This window comes from Chanodichthys erythropterus, chromosome 21, assembly GCF_024489055.1.
Source record: "Chanodichthys erythropterus isolate Z2021 chromosome 21, ASM2448905v1, whole genome shotgun sequence".
Lineage (NCBI taxonomy): Eukaryota > Metazoa > Chordata > Actinopteri > Cypriniformes > Xenocyprididae > Chanodichthys > Chanodichthys erythropterus.
The window spans coordinates 28585641-28600956 of NC_090241.1; the positions used below are offsets into that span (position 1 = coordinate 28585641).

A 15316-nucleotide genomic window follows, 5' to 3' on the forward strand; every position below is an offset into this window, starting at 1 on the left:
CTAAACCACTCAATTCATATGGATTAGTTTTACGATCTCTTTATGAACAATTTGAAGCATCAAAATGTCAGTTATGTAGGCTGTCTATGGAGGGACAGAAAGCTCTCAGATCATCATAAAGATCTTCATTTGTGTTTCGAAGACAAACGAAAGTCTTACAGGTTTGGAGCAACTTGAGGGTGAGTAATGAATGACAGATATTTCATTTTTGGGTGAACTATCTCTTCAACTGAATCTATATTTTCTGTAAATAGTTTGCTTTTTATCCAGAAAACAAGATAAAAATAGAGAACTTTTTTTTTTTTTTAGCCGTGAAGATAGAGATTAACTGTGCAAATTTTGTTGGAGCAAAAGGGGAAATCTGAGCTGAGCAGATGCTTTTTGAGATGATTGTATTTTCCATTCTGGCAGATGCTTCTACAATACAAAAAAAACACACAAACACCTCAAGGGCACCGTGCCACAGCGATGATATTTGTTGTCATAACACCCGTCTCCCAAATAAGGTGCAAAAATATCCCCTCAGCGGAATGTAACGGGCTCAGTTGTGAAGCAAAAGCAGGACCGCAAGGATTCTCGAGCCGCCCACAGAATAGCCTGGCAGTCGGTGGAGACATTCCAGCCGCCTCAGAAAACAAACACTGCACTCGCACCGAGGAAAGCCTTACACAAACATTTGGTTCCCATTTAAGCTGGAGCTCTTACCCAGAGAAGCCGCCGTGGCTTCCAGCTTCAGGACATGCAAGAAAAACTCCAGGAACTTGAAGCGTACTCTGTCTTTCTCCATTCTTCCTCCCTCTCTCTCTGACTTTCATCCATTTATAATTGAAGGGTTTTCTACTTTTCTTCACTGCTCCCTGGGAGAGTGGAGGAAAAGAAAGCTTTGGATTCTTCCGAAGACCAGCTGTGGGACTGTGCGGTGCAGTGTGTGCTGGCTTTAGATTGCATGTTGAGTCAGTTAATCATGTGCAGCAATCAGGCGTCTCAGGGGAAGAAGTTGAGGGGAGGAGAAGAAAGAAGAGAGAGAAGAGGAATGGGGTGACAAGGTGAGATTCCGGCCCTGGAAGTACAGATGGTAAAGGTCCACAGGGTGCCAACATTTAAAAGGACAATCTCACAAAGCCTGTCAAAAAACATGCCTGGGTCATATTTCATCCAAACATTCAAAAGAAAGTAAATTAAAAAAAGTAGCATTAAGAAAATGAAACCCATTATCAGTCCTTCACTAGCTACTATCCTGAACTGTGACGTCAAAGTCACTGGTAAAACTTCTACTATAATATAATGACATGTTTGTGATTTATATGTTGCTTGCAAAACATAAAATGTCATCAGTATACACAGCTTTCGAGTGGAGAAAGATGTCAGTGCTTAACTGTCATGAGAATACTGTAAAAATGCTTAAAATAAAAGGTCCATCAAACAGGCTTCGTATTTTTTATTCGATTTTGCCATGAAATGTGACTTGGATTTGTTGTTGACAAGCTTGGTGAGATTCAGCCTTAACCCACCAATTTAGCAGTCATACAAATGGGTGACTCTGACTTCTGTCTGTGTGGAAAAACCTTACACGAGTGAACAAAGCAGCTATCCTCGAGAAACCGCAGCAAAAATCATATTAAAGAACATTGACATCAAATTATGCAGCATCAAATGGCCTACATCTATCATCGTGAATCCGGCAATGTACTTTTTAAGATTGATCACGTTGGCTTAAAGATGACAATTCCTGCAGAGCAAAACAATGAATCTCAATAAGCTACAGCAGAACTTAGAGAAAAAAAAAAAGGAAAAAAAAATCAGGCTCTGAATGATATAAAAGAGCTGTTTAAATGCCAGGAAAATGAACCTGCTTCCAAATCAAGAAATAAAACATCTTCCAAAAAATAAAACACAAATGTATTCTACCATTTGAAAGTTAAATTGATTAAATTAAACTGATCAAAAGTGACAGTAAAGTAATGTAATGTATGTTACAAACTATTTCTATTTCAAATAAATGCTGTTCTTTTGAAGTTTATATTCAAAGAAAAATAATGTATCATGGTTTCCACAAAAATATTAAAAGAATAGTTCACCCAAAAACAAAAATTTGATGTTTATCTGCTTACCCCCAGGGCATCCAAGATGTAGGTGACTTCGTTTCTTCAGTAGAACACAAATTATGATTTTTATCTCCAACCGTTGCGGTCTGTCAGCCCTATAATGCGTGTCAATAGGAACTCCACCTATAAGAGTTAAATAAACACGCAGAGACAAATCCAAATAAAACCCTGCGGCTCGTGACGACACATTGATGTCCTAAGACATAAAATGATCAGTTTGTGTGAGAAACCGAATATATATAATTTTTTTACCTCTACAACACCACTATGTCCAACTGCCTTCCACATCCAGTTAGTGAGGTCTGAATGCGCTCTGACAACAGCAGTGATGTCTCGCACTGATTGAAGTAAAGCGCGAGAGATCACTTCCATCATCAGAACGCGTTTTCTGACCTCACTAACCGGATGCTGAACGCAGTTGGACAAAGTGGTGTTTTAGAGGTAAAAAAATGATATAAATACTGTTTGATTTCTCACACAAACCGATCATTTCATGTCTTAGGACATCAATGTGTCGTCACGAGCTGCAGGGTTTAATTTGGATTTGTCTGTGCGTGTTTTTTTTTACTCTTACAGATGGAGTTCCCATTGACACGCATTATATGGCAGAAAAATCATCATTTGTGTTCTACTGAAGAAACAATGACACCTACATCTTGGATGCGCTGGGGGTAAGCAGATAAACATCAAATTTTCATTTTTGGGTGAACTATCCCTTTAAGTAACACAACTGTTTTCAACATTGACAATAATAAGAAATGTTTCTTGAGCAGCAAATCAGCATATCAGAATGATATACTAGAGAAATAGCTGCTGAAAATTCAGCTTTGCATACCAGAAATACATAACATTTTAAAATATATAAAAATAGAAAACAGCCCCTGAACGTCCTGGAATTAAGCCTAGCATATATAAGGGGTATTTAACATGGTGCTATGGCGGTAACAATGGCAAAAAGTTAGGAAACACTGTGCTAGCTTACAAGCCGATACCAGTGCAGAGCAAAACAAGTGGAAACTGAATCCAAGCTATGCAGTTAAATGAAATACAGTCATGCCCCTGAACGTTCAGATTATATATGAGCGTTTATATTTGCCCACAGTGCATCTTTTAGGCCGTTATCCATAGACTCCCTCCTCAATCTCCTTGAGGGCCGCTGACTTTAGCAGGATCTCTCGGAGAACAACCAGACAAGCTGCCAGAGGGCTGTTCAAATATTTACCCCTGGATAGCATTTCCATCACGGCTTTCCTCGTGCAGGATCATTAATGGGTTTGTTTTCCTACTACCTACAACTGTTTGCTTTCACTGCTGGTTAAACGAAGTGCCTCAAATTAGAGTACACACACATCAGATACACACCTCCATTCATGTTCCGCCGACAAATTAATTACCCAGAAGTCACGGTGTGACAGGGCAGCCTGCTTTCTGAGGGGAGTCACACCGCTGTTACCGTTCATTAAAGGGGAGCCTTATTGCTTGTGGGGCTTTGATGGTTGTAAATCTACAAATTGTAAACTAGAGTGAAATGTCACAGACTCTGTGTGAAAAAATATATGCAGTGAGTGAATTACAACCCAGCGGTGTGTTTAGAAACCTGCACCTTGAGGAGAAGAGTAAGAGGACCAGTGTAAACTTTAGAAAACAGATGGATATGATAGTACCAAGGCAAATTAAAAACCTCTAAGGGCAGACAACTAAACTGAAATACGATTACAACCCAATTACGGAACATTCAACACTGATTTGCGATTACATCACTGTCACTGTACTGTTGGTTGCTAGCAGGTGTTCTACATACTTGATCCGGCAGATCACAGTGATGCACTCCCATTGGTTACTGCTGCTCATTTTACATACAGTTAAACTCAGTTTAACAGTAATGGTAGGGTAGGCAAAGTTTTTCATAAACACTTTTTGTTATACTGGTTGAAACTCTCTTCACATCCTGATAGCAATCAGTAATAGAAGTGTAAAAAATTACATATATATGTTCTGTGAACGTCTCAGGACCAAGCATGCTACACAAGTCCTGAAAAGTGAAGCCAAAGTGAATCAATTGCCCCCAGGTGGTTGGTCCAAGACAGGTCATAAACCCCACCCTCTCCATGTAATAGAATGGGATGTGAGACAAACTAAACAATTAAATTACACTTTCTGTCATTTTATGTAGTTTTTAATCACACTGATGCAAGTTCAAGTGTTCTTTTTTTTAATACGTTTAGATTTAGTTGGTTATTTGATGCTATAAGAACGGGGGGGGGGGCGTCCTGATTGACAGCTGTGATTGAGCGAAGTAGTCTATGGGTGCTTCTCAATTCTTATTTGTGCATCCTCATTTCCTTTCCTTGCTTCCTTTCCTCACGTCTTAGCTCCACCCCTTCAGGATGCGAGGGAAGGATGCAAGGAAAAGATGCGAGGACGTAGGAATTGAATCAAGTGAAATGATATATCCTCGCTCCCTTTAGCGTCACTTCAAAGCGTCATCAGCTGCACTCCAAGGATCTATCCATATGTTATTAAAGTTTGGTTATTTAAAAAAATTATAATAAATATTAATAAAGCAAAATGCCCTGTTGAAATATATGAGGTATAAAGTTTATTTAAATTTGAATTACTGTGAAAGATATAAAGGGGGAGGAGAATTTATGCGTGCGTCACGTTTCTTGATGAGAAAGACTTCCGCAATGGATGCATCGGTGTATCCTCGCTCATGACTCCTCAGGAAGCCTCCTCACTCCTCGTTCCTCACCTCCTCGCGGTGCAATTAGAGAATTGAGATGTCCTTCAAGATGGCTGAGCTCGATCATTTTACGGGTCATAGGATGGAGGACGGAGGACACGAGGAGGGATATTGAGAAGCACCCAATGAGGCACCAACGGATTTTTTTTCGGGATTTTAAGGAGGAGATTTGAGCTTTAACTTTAATTTCTACATTACCATAACTGTTTATTTCGCACCGTCATAATGAGTTGTTCTGCAGTAAACTGCACTAAGTGATTCTGAGCGAATGTGGGTGGAGTCTTGATAATGCACGGCTCCACTTCATGCTCACTACTGCGCAGGATCGGCACAAGATGTCAGCGCAATATTTGGACTTTTTTTTTTTTACAGTCTATGCTCAGGACTACAAAAAAAAAGTTAAATCATTTTGGTCCAAATGAAATCATAGGATGTTCTACCTGTCTGTCAACATATGTATTTCCATACCTCCACACACCTTGCTTGTGCAGACATCACAAGTCATTAGCGCGTTACATGCAGATTTGCTGAGTTGTAGACAGACAGTCACAAAGTCCCGCAAACAAACAGCAGCCACTTTTTACAGTTAATCCTGAACCAAAACAACAAGCTTATGCTGCATTCATGCCATGTTGTAACTGTGAGATGGCAATCCATGACTGTTCACATCCTCAGACTCGAAATTATGCATTTCTATGGCAACACTATCAATGCCGAAATTAATCTGCAGCAGTCAGGTGGTACAAGTCAGCGCTCTTTAAGTTGTATTATTGTAATGAGATAAATTAAACATTTACTGTACATCCGAATATATGTACATCTATTTATATTATTAATATTAAGGTCCAACTTTTAAATGTCTATGACATATATAGTCTTTATAATGCAGCATGAAATGCAATTCCCAAGTATTAAAGTATGAAATAATGTAGGGTGGTACTTGAGTTTATCCATCTTGATTTGACTGGATCATCATGGCTAGTTTAATGACCCAATAGAGAGAATTGTTACACTCAGTTCAACTTCTGTAAGACAACTAATCTGAAATGTGACTTAGGAAACGTATATATGTAGCCAAACCAACCTGCTTAGCTGTAGAGGCAAGGAAAGCTATATTTTTGATGAAAGATTATGAAAAGTTTCTTTAGAATAATATGCACAATAACACAGCAACATTTATTATGAAAGTAAACAGTGTTGTTTTTGTTTTTTTATCTGATCTTTAGAGTGAAATTGAAAGCTAAAGCGACCCTACTTACTTTCTTAATACACATTCCTGGTAACATTTCCTATTTTCCCTCAAACAAAAATGTATATTTGTAATTTTTGCATATTATATATATATATATATTATATATATATATATATATATTATATATTATATATATATATTATATATATATATATATATATTATATATTATATATATATTAGTTTTTGCCTACATCTAAAAAGACTTCCAGGTTAACGCCTCCAAGTGCCTCCAAGTTCAAACTTGTCATATGTAGACAAATTTTCAATCAGTTCCTGTTGGAGAAACGGCTACATTTTTTTTTCTCCTCACAGAATAAACTTTTATGGGCCTAAAAAGATTGCAAAAAAACGTTTCTTTATGAAATCTTCCATGAGTGCATATTCTCAGTGAATGCAGGAAGCTGCCAGTACCTGACATGAACCTGCGATCAGTGAAGTGTAATGTTGCTTATCTAATCTTGTTCTGTCATGTAGTCTCTGCTCTGACTTAACTTCTCAAATCATCCATACCCTGCTAATCCTAAATCTTACAAGCCCTTTAATTGCAGTTATTTATGAGCGCTAAAATCAACATGTGTTGGATAATCTCACCACACACGCCCGAAAACTTGTTTACACAGCGCTTCTGTCTCTCCCGCAGATGGCTTCTTTGATTTAAAGGTTGCTCCTCTCCCTGAGATATCAAAGGCAACAGTGTCTACTCTGCAGAATCGCTGATTTCTTCAGAAGTGAGGAGACATCCCTCTCGGATTCCCTCATTCTTAACCTCCCTCCCACTTACGCTGACAGAACAGCAAGACTAAGCACACCAAGACATGACCAATCTGTTGACTTTCATGTCATGGAAAATGTCTTTTACCAAAGCACCCCGCTGTTCAGGGAGGGTTGGTGAGCGTTGTGTTAAATTTGGTCCCGGGTGAGCAGCAGTGTCTGCTGTGGTTAAATTTAGGTTGCCGGTCAAGCTCTTGATGTCATTAGTCTCTTAAAGTCAACATGAAATAGCATTCGCAACTCCTGTAGTGTGACGTATTTCCGAGATTTACTGAGACCAAAATATGTGGGCTGGGATGAACTGTTTTACGGTAAAAATATCTAAATATTCTTAAAATCAGAAGAAAATATTTAAGACTTGTTCTGAATTTTTAATATTAATATTATATTTCATATACAAAATTAAGTTATAAGCATTAAAAAAAAAAAAAAAAAAATTACATAATTTATGTTAAACATCAACAAAAAAAAAACGGTCATAGCGCTATATTATTTTAATTTTTTTTTTTTTTTTTTATAAATTTTATTTTTTAAGATGTTTATTATTTTACATACATTTTTTTGGAGAAGCCTTTTTGACCATGACAAAGGTTGGACGTCAAGTTCATCCTCAAGAATATCTAAACATATGTCAATGTTAAAACGTCTTTTTTTCTAAACAAACAACAACAACAACAAACTGGAAAAAATAAGTTTGGTGTTAAAAACTCTTAACTGGAAAAGCTCTACTAGTTTTTTAGCTATTGATTACTAAAATTTAAAGGTGGCAAAGATCAGAAATATATATTAAGAAAGTAAATAGATCCATTTTTATTTAATGTCGATTTTAAGTATTGTTTGTTTGACCATGTCATATGACTGACAAATAAACAGGATCATAAATCTGCCCTCATGGCGAGGTGAAGTTGAAAGAGATCCACTTTTATTTTCATTGTGGTGGCAGCAGGGATTCTTGTAATGAGGTGGAAGCACTGCAGGGTTTATAGGGTGAGGAACAGGTCATGCGTTTAGTCTTGACCCTCAACCCTATCCTTTGGGGGCTTGGAAATGGCTAAGAGGTCTGGGTTTAACTGGAAAATAAAGAAAGAGGGACAGAACTCACCAGACTGAAAAATGCAAGCAACGTCTTTGACAGCTCTTGTGATCAGGGAGAAATGCCGATAGAGCGGGTAGCACAAAGTCCTCCTGCCGAAAGACACCAGCACGTCTTGTACCGAGTGATACGTCTGTAACACACACACACACAAGCGTGGTCTCTAAATTGCTCCAGATCTGTCTAGGCATATTACATCAATCATTTTTTAACTCCACTGGTAATTACAGCAATTTGCTCTAATTATTCCCAACGACTTCTCGTTTTATTAGCAGGGTAAATAGTAGGTCAACTTTTAAACACCTTGGCAGGCGGCGTGCTTAATTGTAGACAGTGTTTAATCGCTTGCCTCAGAGTTCTTCATAGTCTAAGCATCAACAGACAAGTGCTTTGGGGGGAAAAACACATGTTCTTTTTCTCTCTCTCCCTTTTCTCTTTGCGTTTTCCAGCCTCCCACTCTCCCTCCCCTCCGCTATTCTCTCAGCAGCTTGTTAAGAATGCACCCGGAGTCATTCGAGCATGTCATCATAGCTCATGCACTCCCTCAGGCTATTAAACACTGGTGTAAATAAGCCTGCTGAGGGGGGCGGCTCAAGGAGCAGTGCCGGCCGGGGGTTTACAGTGGTTAGGCAAAACACAGGGTGGAGAGGAAGCGAAATGAAGGAGATTGAGAGAGAAAGAGAGTAGGAGACAATGATAGGGTGTTGAGAAACTACATTAGCATTTCCTGAAGGAAATACCAGTGCTTGCAAGATAGCTGAAGAATAGCGTTGAAGTTTTAGGATGCTTTGGTTTCAGGTCTTTGTTCTGTGTAAATTAAATGCCTCAGAGGCAGAGTCTTGAGTTCTATTGGCTGCGCATAAGAATCGTCATATGCAACACTCTTTGTTGCAGTATTTGGTTTTAGATGGTTAATTAGATGCTAGAGTGAAAAGACCAATTACAAGTTAGTATGCAAATAACGAGAAAGTTATTCTTAATTTGTTATACAAATATTTAAAGGTGCCGTAGAACGTCTTTTTAAAAGATGTAATATAAGTCTAAGATGTCCCCTGAATGTGTCTGTGAAGTTTCAGCTCAAAATACCCCATAGATTTTTTTTTTTTTAACTGCCTATTTTGGGGCATCATTAAATATGAGCCGATTTAGGCTGCGGCCCCTTTAAATGCTCACGCTCCCTGCCCATGGAGCTCGCGCTTGCCTTTAACAGCATAAACAAAGTTCACACAGCTAACATAACCCTCAAAATGGATCTTTACAAAGAGTTCGTCACGCAGAATGTCTAATCGCGCAAGTATGGTATTTATTTGGATGTTTACATTTGATTCTGTATGAGTTTGATAGTATGCTCCGTGGCTAAAGCTAACATTACACACTGTTAGATTTATAAAGAATGAAGTTGTGTTTATGAATTGGTAACGATGGTAACTTTAACCACATTTAATAGTACATTAGCAACATGCTAATGAAACATTTAGAAAGACAATTTACAAATATCACTAAAAATATCATGTTATCATGGATCAAGTCAGGTATTATTGCTCCATCTGCCATTTTTTCTGTTGTCCTTGCTTGCTTACCTAGTCTGATGATTCAGCTGTGCACATCCAGACATCCTGCCCTTGTCTAATGCTTGAACATGAGCTGGCATATGCAAATATTGGGGGCGTACACCCCGACTGTTACGTAACAGTCAATGTTATGTTGAGATTCGCCTGTTCTTCGGAGGTCTTTTAAACAAATGAGATTTATATAAGGAGGAGGAAACAATGGAGTTTGAGACTCACTGTATGTCATTTCCATGTACTGAACTCTTGTTATTTAACTATACCAAGATAAATTCAATTTTTAATTCTAGGGCACCTTTAAGGGTAAGTTCAGCCAAAAATGAAATTCCGGGCATTAATTACTCACCCTCATGTTATTTCAAACCTCTAAGACCTTCGTTCATCTTCCGAACACAAATTAAGATGTTTTTGATTAAATCCGAGTGGTTTTTTATCCCCCATAGAAAGCAACAAAATTACCACATTCAAGGTCCAGAAAGGTACTAAAAAAACTGTTAAAATAGTCAGCGTGACTACGGTGGTTTAACCTTAATGTTATGAAGTGACAAGAATACTTTTTGTGCAAAAACAAAACAAAAATAAAAAAACTTTATTCAACAATTTCTTCTCTTTCCTGTCATTCTCCTATGCTGTTTGTTTTTGTCCACAAAACGTATTATTGTCGCTTCATACTTCATACTTTTCTGGACCTTGAATGTGGTAATTATGTTGCTTTCTATGGGGGATAAACAAAAAGCCGCTCGGATTTCATAAAAAATATCTTAATTTGTGTTACGAAGATGAACAAAGGTCTTATGGGTTTGGAATAACTGGAAGGTGAGTAATAAATGACTGAAATTTCATTTGCATTTGCAAAATTGCATTCAACTATAAATCAAAATTAAAATAGTGACAAGAACCAAACAGCCAGACGAGTCCAGCTTGTGAACAAATAATTAAGCCTGGTTTTGTGAACCAGATCAACCTATTCATTGAAAAGAAAAAAAGACTCAAAATTCACAAATTGGGCATGGTTACTTTTCATGAACCCTCAAGGAGAACTAATTCAAGATTCAAGAGAGAACGGTCTATTGCTCACACAAACCTTTCATATGAATTCAAAAGGCTTATATAGGTCATGCAGACTACTTTGTGAAAATATAATAAAAAATACATAGCACACATAAGGCTGAAATGATCTACAAATCAAAGATTGAACAGCGTTTATACTTTAAATCGTTCAGGCTGAATTAATTGCATGAGTTTAATACTTCAGAGGTCAGAGGTTTAGGACAAAACCCTAACATGAATGTTTGAGTAATATCAATGTAAAGCTTCCCTGCAAGCACTAAAAAGGAAACAGTGAAAGAGGCAATGAGGGGGCAGAGGGTTTGTGTTGTTTTGTGTGTGTGTGTGTGAGCAGGCAGTTGGAGGATGTCATTACCACCCTTCCATTATCAGAATTGCAGCGGAGTGCTGGCTCTCAGCACGCTGAGCTGGGAGAGGTGTCGGGTTACTCGTCCTCATTGTCACACTCACTGTAGAAATGTGGAGGATTAGGGACTGCTGCCGTCCCAGGAGTCAGGATACACGTACACACACGCACACAAAGCTTGGAGCTCTGCTAACCACATGCAAGCAGTTTAAGGTTTTTTAAGGTTTTTTAAGGTTCGGTGTCCACTTTGACACAGGATGGATTATGCTGATGATGAAAATGTAAATGCCTGTCCGCTACATTTCACTATATACACATGCGAGTTTATGCAAACCAGGGATAAGTAGGAGTAATCGAGTACATGGAAGAAGCACCCGTAAGACCTTTGATCATCTTCGGAACACAAATTAAGATATTTTTGATGAAATCCGAGAGGCAGCAATGTCATTGTACCTTTCAAGGCACTAAAGACATTGTTAAAATAGCCCACGTGACTGCAGTGGTACTATGACGTTTCTGCCTACGTGTGGTTCAGAAACCTCTTGGATTTCATCAGACATATCTGAATTTGTGTTTCAAAGTTGAACGAACATCTTACGGGTTTGGAACGACATGAGGGTGAGTACGTAATGACAGAAAATTCATTTTTTGGTGAACTAAACCTTTAATATCATGATTATGGTTGCAATCTGGGCGGTACCTTATAGCCCAGAAGAAACATCAGATGTTTTGTGATTGGTTGTTTGTCGTGTTACTCAGCAGGTTCACATTTAGACTAATTAATTGGTGCTGGAAACTTGGTGTGTTGCATCTCAGTAGGAGAAGTGTTAAGGATATAACTTTAAAAATGGCTGAGCTTACAGATGGACAGTGTATTTTAATAACAGCACTCAGCAGTGGTTTCAAAAGAGAGATCACATCTCAGGAATACAAATCTCTTATGTAATGCAACAGAATGCTACATGCCTTATCTTGAGCTTCTGTTCAGGTAAAATTTGAAATGTTAAGTGCAAGTAATATCATACAAATTGTGCGTCAATAAAAACTCTCTTTCTCATTCCTCATATAAACAGCCAGTGTTATTTTAGTATTATTGATTTACTATTATAGTATTTATGAATATTTAGGGCCCGAGCACCAAAGTGCGAGGACCCTATTGGATTTCCTCTGTTTATTATTATTATTATTATCATTATTATTATTATTCTTTTCCAAATATTACCGCATTTTTGAGGGCCTGAACATGCTCGAAAACTCACGAAACTTTGCACAGTGCACACGCGTCAGGACTGGCGAAAATTGACATCTGATATAGGTTTCAGAAATGGGTGGGGCAAAATGGCTCGATAGCACCACCAATAAAATTTCAACAGTGTGCGCCTCAGGCTAGGTTTGACGTACATGTACGAATTTCGGTACATATGTGTACCGTCCCATTGCCTACAAAAATGTTGGAGCTAAGTCCTAAACACAACAGGAAATCAGCTATTTTGAATTTCCTGTGCAATTTTTGTGCTGTTTTTGCCATTTTCAGGCCTCGTACTTTAACAAACTCCTACAGTTTTAATCCGATCATCTTCAAATTTGGTTTTTGTAATCATAAGGCTTGTGCGACGCTAAATTGCGAAGATCTTGAGTTTTCGTAAAAGGGCGTGTCCCTGGCAGCCTGACAAAAGTTTGATGTTTCGCCATGAAACAGGAAGTTGCTGTAACTAAGGCAAACAATGTCCGATCTGCCCCAAACTTCACATGTGTGATAAGAGTCCTGGCCTAAAGACATGTATTTGCCAATATTCAGTTAGTCATAGCGCCACCAGCAGGCAAAAGGAAATGAGCCCAGGTGCGAGGGCCCTTTCATTGCTGCTTGCAGCTTTACTTTTAATTGGATTTTTATTTTAATTTTTAAAAATTGTGTTATGCGCTTCTGATGATTTTTTTAGTTTGCTTTTGAATTTATTTTAATTTCAGTTTAGTAATTTTATTATTTCAAATTGAAGTTACATTTTCCTCCTATTGCTAAGAATCTATTCCATTCCATCATTTCTATTACTGAAAATAATTTTTAATAGTTTTAGTTTCAGTTCACAATAACAATGTATAGTGAACTGTGACAACTGCGTTGGGAATAGTGAAACGAATGAACAAGTCAGCAGTTTCTTCATGAATGTATAAAATCTGTCGCTTATGTTCTCTCTTACGCTTGTGTTCAGCTTGACGGACATGAGCAGAGGCAAAATTTCCATGTTTTTTGACCTTTCCACACTGACAGCTACTCTCACTTGTAGTCTCTTGGCATTGGGCTGATGCTTACAATATTACTATAGCAACTGAAGTAGATACACAGGATATTGACTACATTGTTTGAACAAACAGATCAGATTTAATCACTTGCAGAATGGCAGACCTAAAAGCTCAGATTTGAACAAAGCCAGAGTCTCCATAAATGTGATCCCTGTAAGCAAAAATCTTGTAAATGGTCACTCGCTCATTTATTCGTTTGTTTGCACCTTCAAGGACATGTCATGTTTTGTTATGCTGCTAAATGTATGACATACCTCCAGCCAGCTGAGAGTACCGCTGAGCTTCCTGATGGTCCAGGCTGACTCTACCTGAAAATCACAACAGCACTGGTCAATATTGTCATCAATGATCCTACTGCACATTACAAAACTGAACCATACTGATGTCAGACACTAAACACGACACACTATACAAAGCTGGTCAAATGTTAGCATAAAGCTGTGGTCAAACAAGACTTTGAGCATGCAAAATTTCTATGGACACTGCAACAGTCACTCTTTTTTAAAAACATATAAAACAATTCAACACAAAGGAAAAATATATGTTATATACTCGACTTTATTGCAATGCTGCAATTCTGCAGATTTATTTCAGATATTTTATCTCAGATCTATTAGTCTGCATGTGATATAAATTTGCAGGGCAGAGTTCACCAAACTTGATCTTTGGAATGCAGCGAAATTCACATGAGCTTGCATTTCCCGTCTCCTGCATTTGCATGCCTATGAATGGAAGTCAATGGAAGGAAAAGTGCAGTGTGACCGTCCCTTAACTATGACTCACATTTAACTAATATTAACATTTAATATTGTATAAATCACGATATTCAGTACATTATATAATATTGACCATTGCTCTGAATGCACTGAAATCAGAAAACAGAATACGTCAAAAATATTCTGATTTTACTGTATTTTTGATGCAGAGTGAGCATAAAAGACTTCAAAAACAGAAAAAAAAATATGAATGGTAGAGTACACAAAATTGTGCTATTGAGTACATGCTATAATTTTGACCATTGCTCTGAATGCATTGACGTCAGAAAACTGTTAAATTAAATGAATAATATTTCAAAATATTACTGATTTTACTGTATTTTTGATGCAGTGAGCATAAAAGACTTACAAACAAAATCTTAACACAAACTTATGAACACAAAATAGTATCTTATTTCAGCCATTTATCGGTTATTAGCAATAAAATGACTAATTAGTGACTTAATGGTATTGGCTAGAATCTTGATATTGTGCATCCATATTTTATGACTTTTCATTAAGCCAACAGGGATGAAAGAACTGGAATTATTGAGGAAAAGAGTGGAAATGTTGCTAGATTCAAACTTGCGTCACTCACGTGAGCACCACGGCTCAGTGAGCACAAGCGCTAACCACCAAGACACCGCTCCAATGCTAAATTTATGACTTTAGACAAGAGAATGTTTTAAAAAGGATTGATATGTTCTCTAGCTATTATGATTGAATCACAGCCCAGATTTCTACTGTACATTTAACATATGTTGAAAGCTTGGGAGTCAATCCAACAGACCTCTTCAAAACCGAAGCCCTTGCAACATTCTATTACTTCAGCTTCAGAAGCCATGTTTTAAAACACAACCAGCATTTTCATATTTTCATACTTATTTTTACAATTACTACCATGTGCAGTGGCATCCAAAGAGATTCTTGGGACTATCTGGAAAACATTATAGGAATGCATCAACTTCCTGGAGCTTTGGTGCACGTGAAAATGCCAGGACCCGCACGCCAAACCCACTTACTAGCTAAGAGAGTCATCTGTGGCATTCAAGCGTGCACTTACATTATGCTCTCCCTCTGTAGTGCGCACATCATAGACATACGCAAGAATGATGTCCACCAAACCGAGCCAGATGTGGAAGCGAGCTTTCTTATCCAGCAAGTACGAACGGTTTGTGAACTTCCTCATCTGCTCCTTTTCCTCTTCTGTAAAAGTTATTGCTGGAAGTAAAGAGAGAGAAAGAGAAACATTCAGTGTTGTTTATCAAGTTATCACAGGGAAGTACAGTCAAAGTCAATCTCTGACAAATTC

General features: G+C 37.8%; 1 protein-coding gene across 1 annotated transcript in view; it reads right to left on the reverse strand.

The window, feature by feature from the left end:
* The window catches only part of shq1 (SHQ1, H/ACA ribonucleoprotein assembly factor), a 50940-nt gene that overhangs the window by 22441 nt on the left and 13183 nt on the right, over positions 1-15316 (reverse strand). Inside the window, exons 8-10 of the mRNA XM_067373603.1 lie at positions 15068-15225; positions 13504-13557; positions 7976-8099 (exon numbers count right to left, since the gene is read on the reverse strand). Of these exons, the coding sequence (XP_067229704.1) occupies positions 7976-8099; positions 13504-13557; positions 15068-15225 (336 nt within the window). The remainder of the gene's footprint in view (positions 1-7975; positions 8100-13503; positions 13558-15067; positions 15226-15316) is intronic.